The following is a 12,765-nucleotide window of genomic DNA, read 5'->3' on the forward strand; positions in this document are numbered from 1 at the left end:
ATATATATATATATATATATATATATATATATATATATATATATATATATATATATATATATATATATATATATTCCTATTTGTATATCTTAGAAGAATATTATTAATACTTATATTTCAATATACAACCATCATCCAAATACTGCTACCTTTGCATCCTCCTCATTATATGTGGAGCAAAAAATAAATGTATAACCAGCCTGGTTTGTTCTGATTTAATCTGTTCAAAACCTTTCAAAAAAATGTTTCTGTCTTTATTTATATATTTTGGCAAATTATTATTGTTTTGTAGCTGGTTTAAAAGTTTCAGGAAGGTCACAGGTAGAAAGGTATGTATTCTTGGTTATCTTGAAGAGGTCATTAGAATCCCACCTTTCTACCCCGAGTTTCTGCAAAAAAGCATAAATTACAAAGCTAAATTAAAAACCTACTTCAATTGCATCTGTTTTATAGAAAATGTAAATTATAGGGTTATCAATGCCTTTTTATAACAAGTGATTAAGGTATGTTCAAACAGCAACATGGATGAATAAGGGGATGCAATGTTGGATTTGGTGTCCCCCACAATGAAATCTGAATAGGGATGGGATGAACTCTTGATTTAATCTGTTTAACTACAAGTTTTGTTGCAAATATTGTGACACACTTACAGAAGTTTTATTAACTTTTTTAAAGCTGAACAGAAGCTTGGGTTTGTACCCAATAAGCTGATGGTGGAAATTAATTTGGGGCTTTTAACTAAAGGACTTTATTCTATTAAAATAAATGCAAATGCATACATACATTTTACTGTAAATGTTAAAAAGGAATCAATGAAAAGAAGATTATTCATTGAACACAAAACATTACATTAGAATATTTTACAATCAGCAGGTTTATTAGAGGTGCACAGTATAAAAAGTGAAGCTACAGTACCAACACTAACATCACATACATTTTTGTGAAAATTTCAGTCCATTTGTAATTTCTTCGAAGACAAAACTCTCAGCCAGTAGGTGGCACTATATATAGAATATTCACACCCCTATGAAAAATGTGGAAGTGTTAAAACACAATCCATTTCGTCTAGATACAAGACCTGAGGCATAACAAATGATGTAAACAAAATCAACTTTATTGCTTTTAGATATGAGATATTTTTTATTGCTGTTGAATTTAATTTATGTAGGCTATTTATTATTTTTTAATTGGTTTGTATTCACTTTTCTTTTGTTTAAATGTGTCCATCTTGTGGAAAGGTTGTTAGGATAAATGCAGACTATTCCAAATTTAAAAAACTTGAGATTCTGCAGTTGTGTTTTAATTTCGTTATGCACTCATGGCCACCAGGGGGCACCAAATATCCAAACATTTTGCTTCTAAATTCAATTTTCTTGCTTTTCTTTTCCCTGATAAGGAAGGAGGAGAAACTTGATCACCTGAGCTTCATGACAGTTTTTGAAAACACCCAATCAGAGGGGGAAATCCCTTTAGATCAGTTAGTGGATAGGCTGTTTCTCTTATACAAGCTCTGCTAGTTTAAAATAGGTCAGGGGTCCGAGTCAGTATAAGGTTTCAGTTTATATGACATGTTGAAAATTAACATGCAGGTGGTCTTTGTAGCATGTCAATGAGGACAAGTCTAGACTTGCCTGTTCTAAATCAAATGCACTGACCTCACACTATCTGTGTCATTAGGTTGTAATTTAACTTCTGCATTCAACATAATACAGTTAAAACCTCATGGAAACATTTTATGATAAAAAAATAATATTTAATTTGCTGTTCAGTTATTGATATCTCAAACTTTTTAGGTCTTATAGTTATAAACTGTTGAAAAGAGTCACGAGTTCTTAAATTCTTACTGAGTTTATTTCCCCAAACTTACTTTATTGTTTGAAGTGAAGGTTATGCCCAAGGTTATATATACCCATGACAGATTTAAGGGTATTAAAGTATCTTTCAATATTGCATATATGCGTTTTGGAGCTGGATTGGTGGTAGCCAGAACATTTTTATAAGGGTGGCCAGGCAATCACCAATGTACACTGAGGGGTGGCCGAAAGTAGATAGACGCCAGAACCTCGGGGTCAATCTAGGAAAATTAATGGGCATAACATCCATATTTCCTAAATAAAGACAAACTATACTTTCCAACAACCTTTGCTGACAAATATACACATAAATATTTAAACATCTGTGTTTTCTAGATAAAAGGTATAGGGGATACAATTCTTTTAGGTTCAGTTCTGGGGCAAACATCTCTTCCATTGTCATTACTTACCTAATTTTATCAATAATCATTCTGCATAAAATTGATATTTATGAGTACTAATATCTACATAAATTGATTATTTAATACGTTTTATTAAAATAGTTATTTACCAATAATTCTACTGAAGACTCTTAGATGACCTGTAGAGATACATCATTTTCTCTTTACCCCATAAAACACAAAATCTACTTCTGAAAAGAGCATGAATTCTGTACTTATTGTCTTTAATGTTATTATATTGATGTGCATAATTAACCATATTGTTTTGTTGTCAAGTAATTGTTAATATGTGTAAAATTAAAATGTTTTTAATATTCCACTTGAGAGTATAACTGCTGCCACCATCTGTATTAGAGGGAAAAAATAGTAGGGGTGGACAATGATTGGCTAAGGGTGGCCATGGCCCCCCATCTAGCTCCGCCCCTGCCTCCAGTCTGAATGACTTTATGTTTATTGCCACAGCTTTATATCATAAAATACCACATGCATTAATAATATTGTAACATCTAATCTCTAAAGGAAATAAAAATGTACTTTAGATTGTTTTATTATGATGAAATAATTATATTATAGGACAAATTATTATGGACTTAAATGTGTAGCAATATGGCAAACCTCCTCTCATCTTATTTTTAATCTCTCTTTATAAATAACACATTACCACAGTGAATTCAGTCTGTTCCATGTGGCTCATATATAAACTCTGACACATGTTGAGCATATTGTGCAAAAATAACTATGCCTACTGTATGTGGTTCATTCTTGGCAAAGGCTGCATGTGGGCTCCTGAAGGACCTTAGGGCCCCTCAGGTTTGAGCCGGCTCTGGAGGGCGGGGTTAGTCAAATTACTGGCTATATAAACCTCATTCTCCGCCTCGCTGCGTGAAGCTGCAGAGTGTGAATGTGTTGCGTGGATGGTTCAGCGTCCTTGTGTCTCAGTGGATCTGACAGCGCGTCTGGAACCTGGAGAGCTCTGATTCCCTGCCTTCCCATCAGAAGCGCCTCTTCGCTCTGTCGCAGTGACAGGAACCAGCTCCCATGCCGGCCGCGCTCCTCGGACTGTGGATGAGATCGCGGTGAATTGTCGGGGCATTGGATGTCACCTGCAGACTCCATGGATTACGGGCGGACTATGGCCCCTCCGGTGCCGCCGCACAAACCCAAAGCCGCGGGGCCGGGGCAGGGCCAGGAGCGGCTCCTCAAGTGCGTCCTTCTGGGAGACGGAGCGGTGGGGAAGACTAGTCTAGTGGTCAGCTACACAACCAATGGATACCCAACCAAATATGTCCCCACTGCATTTGATAACTTTTCAGGTAATAGTTTATCCTTGCTTGAATTATATACTTGTTCCTTTTTAGTTTTCCACTAAAGTGATTCATTAGATCAACTAAATAGGAAATATTTTTTTTAAACTTAAGAGCAAATTCAGCTTGGTTATATTAATACAATTGGACGCTTTTCGAGATTTCCTGTATTTGTGCAGCAGTTGTATCCAACCCCACCCAGAACCTCCTGTTTCCACCTATTCTTCCTACCCTTCCTGTTATCTGTCCTAAATCAGAGGTAAAATGCATATGAGATATCTTCCCTGCTGTGGCCATGTTTCCATTTGGCAGCTTGCCATTTTCCAGAATGACTGAGCTAGCCCCTGCAGGCTTTATTTGTGCCTGGAAACGTCTATCTTCAGTCTGAAATCAGTGCAGGAATAGAAACAGACTATCTTTGATTCTCACCATCACATCAATAATGTGTGGGTTTGTAAAACAGCACAGTACATCAAAGTGAATGCACCATCTCTACAGTGAAACATGGTGGTGACAGCATCATGCTGGGGGTTTACTTTTCTTATGCTGTGACGAGGAATATGTGTAGAGTTGAAGCACAAAGCAGGGTCGCTAGAACCTAAGCACACAGCCTAGTCAAAGTTAACACTTGAACCTACTTGTACGTTAAAATTCCCAGAAGCGCTTGATTCTGCCCGGCTGCACTTAAGCTATTTGTAAAGAGGAGTAGGTGAAATTTAGAGGTTAGATGTGTGAACATATAGTTCTACAAAGGATTAACTCAGTGAAGCTACAATAAAAGTCAGGTTTTTATGTGTGAGGGGAAAAAAATTGTGGTTTTAGGTAGGGCTGAAACAATTAACGGGATTAATCATGATAAATTGATTACTGAAATAATCTTCAACTAATATAGAATTCAGTTAATCATTAACTGGAATATAGTGACTCTAAAATGGGTCTTTATTTGAAAGAGAAACACCAATAGAACAGTAATTATAAAAAGAAAAAAAAAATGTAAACATTTTGCACTTAAGACAAACTAAAACCGATCCGTCTGTTAATGTGCTTTATCCAAAAATCCTCAAGTGGAAAAATGGTTTAAATTTTGTTAACAAATATTTTGTACCTTTTGCTATCAGATTATTAATTGGAAAAAAAAACTTGACAGATTAATCAATTAGCTTCATTTTTTTTAGTTGCATCCCTAGTTACAAAAAAAAGAAAATCTGTAATATCTGTGAAAGGCTTTGTACCTGTCACCGCTGGGTGGAATCAGTGATGCATCTGCAAAATAGCTTTTCTGTTTCGTTTTGTTTTTCCTCCCCTTAAGCCTAGTTATTTCACAGAGTGAGGGGATAAATTAACAACTTGGCTCAGACCAAGCCCATAAAAACACTCAGTGAGAACACACACACCACCCTTAGACAAGTGCTGGCTCAATCCAGCCTCAGAACAGAAAGCATCTCTGGTTCAGGGGTTTTAAGTTGCACAACTCTGCCTATTGTTGTCAGCCTTGACCCGTGAGCCCTCTTCTCTACACTGGAATGGGCACATCTGTTGCAACGGCTCTGAGGCAGAGATTGTCTTTCGCCTCAAACTGACAGAGACCAATTGTGCTGTTGGGGGCCCTTGGCAGTGATGTCACTTTCTCAGTGCTCGGGAATCATTGTGCTGCCTTGAAAACCGACTTTCTGAACACTTATGCAACTCCAGGTGGGAGACGGCAGCAAATGAGGAGGATGAGGGGGAGTTTCGCTCCAGAAAATCAAGAATATCATATGTTGGGTATTAGGAAATGATTAGCCAGTGGGAAGGGCTCCCGCGTTTTCCTCTTTTATGTCCTCCAACTGTTTCTCCTGATGTTTTTTTTTTGAAAGCTGAAATGTTTGAGCAAACTTTTGATCAAGTGGCATGACCGACCACACATACAGCAGGAGCAGTGGAAACGTTTCCATGTGCCTGCGTCTTTACTTTGTGTTCACTCTGGTGCAAAGAACAAATGGTCCTGTAATGAAACTGGATGTGGGATGACTCATCCACTTCTTTTCTTCAATCTGAAACAGAGGCTCATTGAACGTGAGTTAGTGGGTAAACAAAATCTGATTTTGTTTTTTATGGAGGCGTGACAGTAGGGGTTGACAGATCTCGCAAAAAATACCGTTCAGTGTTAAAATAAGAAAATATCATACCCAGTGCATACGTAATGTTGCATTTAAGACTTTAATTCAATACATTTAAATGTAAATTATGTGTGTTTCTGTCTACAGCTGTGGTTCAGGTGGATGGGAGCCCAGTGAGACTACAACTATGTGACACAGCAGGGCAGGTGAGAGCTGGTTACTCACATATCACATTACGCTTTGACACTCAGCTTGGAGTAAGCCCACAAGGCTTTCAGTGCTAAAACTGAATAAAATACTCTATTAACGTTAAATTAACGTGTTTAGCTGTGTGGTTAACCATATATATCCATATTTGAAACTTTAGATTATCATTAATATCTGAAAGGTTATTATTTTTCTTATTTGGAAGTAACACAGGAAGCAGTTTTTGAGTTTAGTTTTACTTGGTTGAGTTAATGAAAACATCTCATCAGTTCGGCTTTCAATACTAGTCAGGATTTCACAATTTCTCAAAATAATGAAGTTGTTGGTGTGACAATATTTTGGGTACTTGGACAAGAGGTGAGAATAAGAGGGAAGCTGCTACGTTTGTTATAAAATTCACATGTAGATTCTTTAAAAAAAAACAACTTTAGGAAGCATGTGTGGTTTGAAATTATGTTTAAAAGCATGAATAGAGTCAAACCTAGTGATGCAAAGCGGCAGAAAACAGAAACTTTGCATAGAAAGTTAAGGTGGGCAATTTCGAAAATAATCCAAACTGTAAACTTTCAACAGGAATGATTTGAATTAATGCAAATTGATGGGGTCACCCTGACATTTTGGGTAATTTAAAGAGGAAAAGAAAAACGGTAATAAAACTCACTAATAAGGTTTTTCTTTTTTCATTTCATTGCAAGTCAAACATTAATACAACACCTTGAATACAATGAGGGTTTCTAGAAATCATTTTTGCAGGGGTTGGTTTAATGGTGAACTGTTTGCATTATGCTGAGGGTTAGCCTAGATATATTTTGACCTTATATCACAATAAAAACATTATTTTTTTTTTTACTGTGAACGAAGGTCCAACCTCTGGCTTTAAGGTGATCTGTTACATTTTATGATCACCATAAAAATAAACATTGGACATGACTCATGAGCGATGACCTCATCTAAAAGGTACATGGAGCAATAAAGGGACAGCGCATGCAAACAGAGCACCTGGTTTCAATGGTTTAAACATAAGCTGAAGGTAGAGTTTCAAGTTTTTCAGCTTTTGCATGAGGCTTTGCTGCTAGTGTGTGCTTTATGCCATATCATACCACTTTATGATAAAACATTTTCCTATGTCTAAATGTCACAAAAAGAAGTTAATCTCTGGCCTTTTTCAGTTCTGTTAAAATTGTGCCCAGAATTCTCCATAAACAGCAGTTTTAAAAGTTACAGACTTAAAGCAGTTGTTCTTTTCTATAAAGAGTCTATTAGTTAAATATATTAACCCACTTTTCTTGTGATTGGGGCATGCAGGGGTTTGTTTTAAAATTCAGCTCCCTGCAGCACCCTGCCCTTGGAAAAGAAAGTTTGACATTCAAAAAGAGCTGCAAACAGCAGCACTATGCAGGATCAGAGAAAGTCAGATTTTTGGAATGAGGCTTTTTAACAAGTCCTAAATGCATGTAAAGCCTAACAGCCTGCTGCAAGCTGTACTCCGTGTTCCGACTCTATATCTATGCAGACAAGCTTGGGCAAATACGGTTACATATTGTGGTTCAATTAAAAACACTTACTAACCTGAAGGAGCTTTCTGGGAGGGGAGATGGTGCCAACTCCTCACTCACTGACGCTGATATTAGTGCTGATTTACAGACGGCCCTACGTCATTTCACATGTTAGGCTTTTCTGCTACTATATTCGCTTTGAAAATTTCCAAGGTTTCTGTTTCTGTTTAGGCTTTACAGCATACAGGATAGGATTCAGGAGTTTGTTCAGGGAGGTGAGGGTTAAACAGCGAAGAAGGAGCAGTGTTACATTAGGTTTCTGCCAGCATTACTCTGTGTACTCAGGGATGTGGGAGGGCCTCGTCTGTCAAAGCTGTGTGGCTCCATTGTGTTCATTTAAGAGATTTACTGCAGATGAGTTAAATTAATGGGTAAGACTTGTCTTTAGTGATATTACCATATTATAAATACAGGTTTGATGTTGGCTTTTGTTTGGATTTGTTTTTGGACAGCTAGCTACACAATTCAATTTTTCCTGATTAGTAATAACAGTGTGTGTGATCAGTGAAGCAAGCTGTGATGGAGTAGGGGTGTAAAAATACATCAAGATAAAAAAAAAGGGTCATTAAATTAGATGAGATTTTATATTATATATATTATATTTTGGTTTTCCTTTTTTCAAAATGAAGTAAAAGGAAAAAAATGTTTTTTTTTTTCTATTTTAGCAACAGTAGTTATTAAGGTATATTGGAGGATTTTCACAAATATTTGAGAAGACCCACCCTCTCCACTTTAAAAACAAAAATGCACAGCAGAACCCTGTTCACGCTCCAGAGATGGAACCCCTATCAAAAGTGTGCGAGAGCGTGCACAAGCCCATTTCTACACGTGCATGCTCTGTTTAAAAGCTGCTGTTTGCAAAAGAAGATTTTTAATTTTTCCACTTATCAGACTCGCCACCAGGAGGTGAAAATATGGACGTGTACCTTTTGATTTGAACAAAATCTTGTCAAACACCACAGTGAGAAAGATGTTTCATTTTTTAAATGATAGGTCTTTTAGTTCCCTCTGGTAATGTACAGGGGACAGGAGTTTACTGTAAACTAACCATTTTAGATAAATAATTGGATAGGTTGCTTTCTTTGATGTGCACCAGAGGAATGTATGAAGGAGATATCGGCTTTGATTTATCCAAATATTGACAGACAAACTTCTTAAAAACTTGTCAAAGCTTCTTTATTGTTTTGTAACAGATTATTGGCGGCTAGCTAAACATTTTTTTTTTTTATTCACACAACATAGCTGCAACTCAAGAACTACTTTTTTTCCCTTTAAAATAAAGGTAATAGAGCTTTGATTTGTCTAATCTGATGAAATTTCATGTAGCTCTTTTATTCTAACAGGAAATAATGCTATATGGGAAAAATGTCATTACACCTCAAACTAAATATGTTTTCTCCTCTTTCTGCTTGTCCAACAGGATGAGTTTGACAAACTCCGCCACTTCTGTTACAGTCGCACCGACGCTCTGCTGCTGTGCTTCAGCGTGGTCAGCCCCGCCTCATTTCAAAATGTCTGGGAGAAATGGGTCCCTGAAATCCGTCGCCGCTGCCCCCTCACGCCGATCCTCCTTGTCGGCACGCAGTGCGATCTGCGAGAGGACGTCAAGGTGCTGATAGAGCTGGCGAGACGGAGAGAGAGGCCCGTTGCAGAAGAAGACGCCAAAGCACTTGCAGAAAAAATGGGCGCCGTCACATATGTGGAGTGTTCTGCGCTGACGCAGAAGAACCTAAAAGAGGTGTTCGATGCAGCCATCTCAGTGGGGCTCCGGCACTCTGACAGTAGGGCGCGTCGGGAGAGGAAAGTCCGAAGCACCGCTGATAAGATGAAGATGCTGTCTAAGTCGTGGTGGAAGAAGTACGTGTGTGTCCAGTAGGAAGGGCGGAAACTGGAGTTTTTGCAGCCGACTCAAAACTGGAACTGTTGTGGTTTCGAGAGAGACTGTGTTAAATGTGAGGACTTTATGGTTACATTCCGATGGATGAGAAGCAGAGAGTGTTGACCTGAACTTTGTAGGTTGCAGATGGTTTCACTTCAGTGAGGAAAAAGAATAACTGACCAGCGTTCAACCAAAAAAAAAAAAAAACAGTGCAAACATCACATTGATTTCATATCATACTGGATTCATCCACAGGAATGTGAGCTGACTTGGAAGAAATGGGTTTCTTGTTAATTATTTTGGATTTAGTTATTTTTGTCATATCATTTAATATTTTTCTTTTATGTGATGTATCCCATTATGCAGACCTCAGAGTTCTTTATAGAGCAACTTCTAAATCATTACCAATCAGGAAGCTAATTACTTCACTATGAACTGCCTAAATTAAGGAACCAATTTAAAGATGCAATTATTGAGTTGGTTATTCATAAACACAGGAAAGTCTAGTCTTCAAAAGGTTTGATTACAATCAAGTTTATCAGTATATGTAAATCCTAGGGTTGCAACTAACCATTATTTTTGCAAATCGATTAATCTGTCGATAATTTTTTCAATTAATCGATTAATATTCTGATAGCAAATTGTTCCTTAAAGAAGATTTTTTACAAAACCAAACCAGGTACAAACAAACTTTTCCACTTGTGGAGGCTGGATAGAGCTTATTGATGGGAGAAAAATATTTTTTTTTTTATCTTAAATTCAAAATTCCCATATATTTTGTTACAATTTTGGTATAATTGCTACTCAAAATGGGCTGTTCTGTCAGCTAAAGCCATGTTTTAGAATCTCTACACTCCAGTTAACGATTAATCAATTACTAAATTAGTTGACGATTATTTCAATAATCGATTAATCACGATTAATTGGCACAGCCCAAGTATACTCATACATATACTACATCTTTCAAATTATGGTTACCAGGCTACATACAATGGATTAGACATATGATTTAATCAAAAAGTTTCCCTTCTTTATTTTGGCGTCATTACGTTGTTAATGTTTTATATACATTTCATACAAATTATAACATTAGTAATTTGGACTTGTTTACAACTCACAAAGCTCATCTTGCAATGGCCTGTAAACCAGTCAAGGAACGGACAGTTATATGCAAATAATTACATTTTTTGAAATATTATTGATATTCACTGCAAAGCATTTTGGATTTCAAAGATCACTGCGTGATTTCAACGTAAGCTTAATATCGGAATGTTTCGTGTGGAGCCATTGTGTCTTTTGAAAACGGAATAAATGAGGTGAAAATGACCAAAGAGACAGATTCTTGGTTTGCTTCTTATTTTTCAGAAGCTCCTCTGATCCATTGTATCTATTTATCTGTTCCCTTCGGTTTAACTGATCGATCTCAACAAGCAGCAAATCTCCTACAAAACCTAATGTCCTTATGTATGTTGCATAGTAAATATTTACCATGTGTGTAATGCCATCATGATAAATCTATGTGCATATACAAGTGACTCATTCACTGGCTGTGCTGTTTGCTCTATAAATGGTACCTAACATAAGGAATGTTTTGGTTTCTGTCTGATATGAGAGGTTAAAGCTGAATGAGTGGAACTAAATAAAATGTGAAATATATCACCTTTTTGATCTAAGCCTCTTTATTTGCAAAATCTTTACGGCAACTGGTGTTAGTGAAGCGGATGACTGAGTGGGAGCTTTTGATGCAGTGAATTCAAGAAGCCGCAATGAATAGATGTTTTTAGTTTGTTACAAGATTGCCATGGCAACTGGCAGTGCAGAACCTGTTAAAGGGCAACTAATACTTGGAAACATGTAAAAGTAAATACCACTAAATCAATTATTTAGAAATAAGACTGGAAAAAAAACTAGGTTGGTAAATATTGACACTTTTTTTCTCTGGCAAGCGTGACTAAGATGAATCTTTTGGTGAATGAGAAATGAATTCACTAATCGGCCAACATACTGACAGAAAGTACATTTCTGTGATTTAATAATGTGCAAAGGGGCGAGTAAAAATCTTTTTGTTTGTTTGGCATCTTTCAAATCAACAATTTTCATGATCAGTCAAACTGTAATGTGAAGCTGCAGTCCCATGACATCAGTCATTGCTCCCTCTGTTGCATTGGCAGTCAGGGTTCAGCAGTAACACCTGCTGCAGCTTCAATTGCTGGGAGTTGCTGTACCTGGTGGAGGTATATATTCATGGCTCTTTAAGTTAGTAACCACCAGATTCTGGAAAGCTGTTTGTGTGAGTAGGCCATCGAGCAATCCTTGTTTTGACCTCCTGATATCAACCTGTCTTGTTCATGTTTTTCTCCTCCCTGCCTGCCTCGCCAATGTCAGATACTCCTATTGGCTTTTGATCTCTGAATATTGACCTCCTGCATTGCCTCTTGGCTTAGTCTGTTTACTCTTCCCGCTGTCTGGATTGTTCTGTCAATCATGTTTGACCCAAGCCTGGACTTTTGATCTATCTCCTGCCTCTGTCCAGCTGTAAACCTCAACGTGATTAGTGTGCCTCCTGTCATCGATGCGTTTCTCATGGTGGTACCAGAGAGTCTTTAACAATTTCTCCTAGAGAGCAGAATGCAACGGTTCTCTGAAAAGTCGCAAATTGCTAGTTTTTTAGCAACAAAGTCAAAGTAGCAGACCTTCACAGTAACAAAACCATGTTTGACTTTTGGTATGAGATTCTTTTTCTGATAAAACACATCTGATATATTTTGGGCCCTCATCTTAAATAGTCCACTTTAGTGAAGCGAATATTTTCCAAAAGTCTTGAATCATAAACATACTCTTTGGCAAAACGCTGTTTTGACTTTTAGTTTTTCATCAACTCTGCCTTTTACACCTAGTGCCTTATAGATAAAATGAACTCTAAACTAAACTGCAGCGGGCCAGCATTGCTTCAGCTGCTGTTCTAGTTCTTTTGCAGCCTCCTCAATGAGTTATAAATCAGCCCTTTTTCAGTTTTGCAAGGCAAGCCATTCCAGAGACGGTTTTTACTTATATTCCATGTTCTCTCCATTTATGGATAAACTATATCGTTGGCTTCCTCTGATCACACAGCTTTAGAAATACCATTGTATTTCCTGATTTATAGATAGGAATAGGAAGTAACACATTAAGACACAGCAAAGTAAAAAAAAAGAGATGTCTGCAAATTGTAATTAATAATGTTAGTAGGTTTGAATTAAGATGAAATTGAATAGTTCATCTTATTTTATACAAAACTTAAGTGAGATTATTTGCTACACAGAGTAAAAAAGGCAAACAATAAAAGTTTTAATAAAACACCAGCAACATTAATCCTTATTTATTTTCAATGGCTATGACCTAAAGGTAACTTCCCCCCGTTTATCCTGAAGGCATTCTGATGTGAGTGTTGACAGTTGTCTGATGGTTCCTAATACTGAAACCTTTT

The 12,765-nt window shown here is 37.0% G+C and overlaps 1 protein-coding gene across 1 annotated transcript; it reads left to right on the plus strand.

Moving 5' to 3' along the window:
- Nucleotides 1–3,134: 3,134 nt before the first annotated feature.
- LOC107094179 (rho-related GTP-binding protein RhoU-like) lies at nucleotides 3,135–9,489 on the plus strand. Its single transcript, XM_015389624.1, has 3 exons — nucleotides 3,135–3,567; nucleotides 5,805–5,863; nucleotides 8,841–9,489. Exons 1-3 carry the CDS (start codon nucleotides 3,351–3,353, stop codon nucleotides 9,294–9,296), a joined length of 732 nt encoding a protein of 243 aa, XP_015245110.1. The 5' UTR covers nucleotides 3,135–3,350; the 3' UTR covers nucleotides 9,297–9,489.
- The last annotated feature ends 3,276 nt before the right edge of the window (nucleotides 9,490–12,765 follow it).

The sequence above is a fragment of the Cyprinodon variegatus genome, unplaced genomic scaffold (genome assembly GCF_000732505.1).
Source record: "Cyprinodon variegatus isolate N-32 unplaced genomic scaffold, C_variegatus-1.0 Scaffold468, whole genome shotgun sequence".
NCBI classification, from domain to species: Eukaryota; Metazoa; Chordata; class Actinopteri; order Cyprinodontiformes; family Cyprinodontidae; genus Cyprinodon; species Cyprinodon variegatus.

What these genes read in the sequence shown, in the direction of transcription:
- LOC107094179 (XM_015389624.1), top strand. Translation starts at nt 3,351, where the DNA reads ATGTCACCTGCAGACTCCATGGATTACGGGCGGACTATGGCCCCTCCG. An exon ending in TGCATTTGATAACTTTTCAG is followed by an intron (nt 3,568 to 5,804) that starts GTAATAGTTTAT and finishes TTCTGTCTACAG; the next exon opens with CTGTGGTTCAGGTGGATGGG. An exon ending in TATGTGACACAGCAGGGCAG is followed by an intron (nt 5,864 to 8,840) that starts GTGAGAGCTGGT and finishes CTTGTCCAACAG; the next exon opens with GATGAGTTTGACAAACTCCG.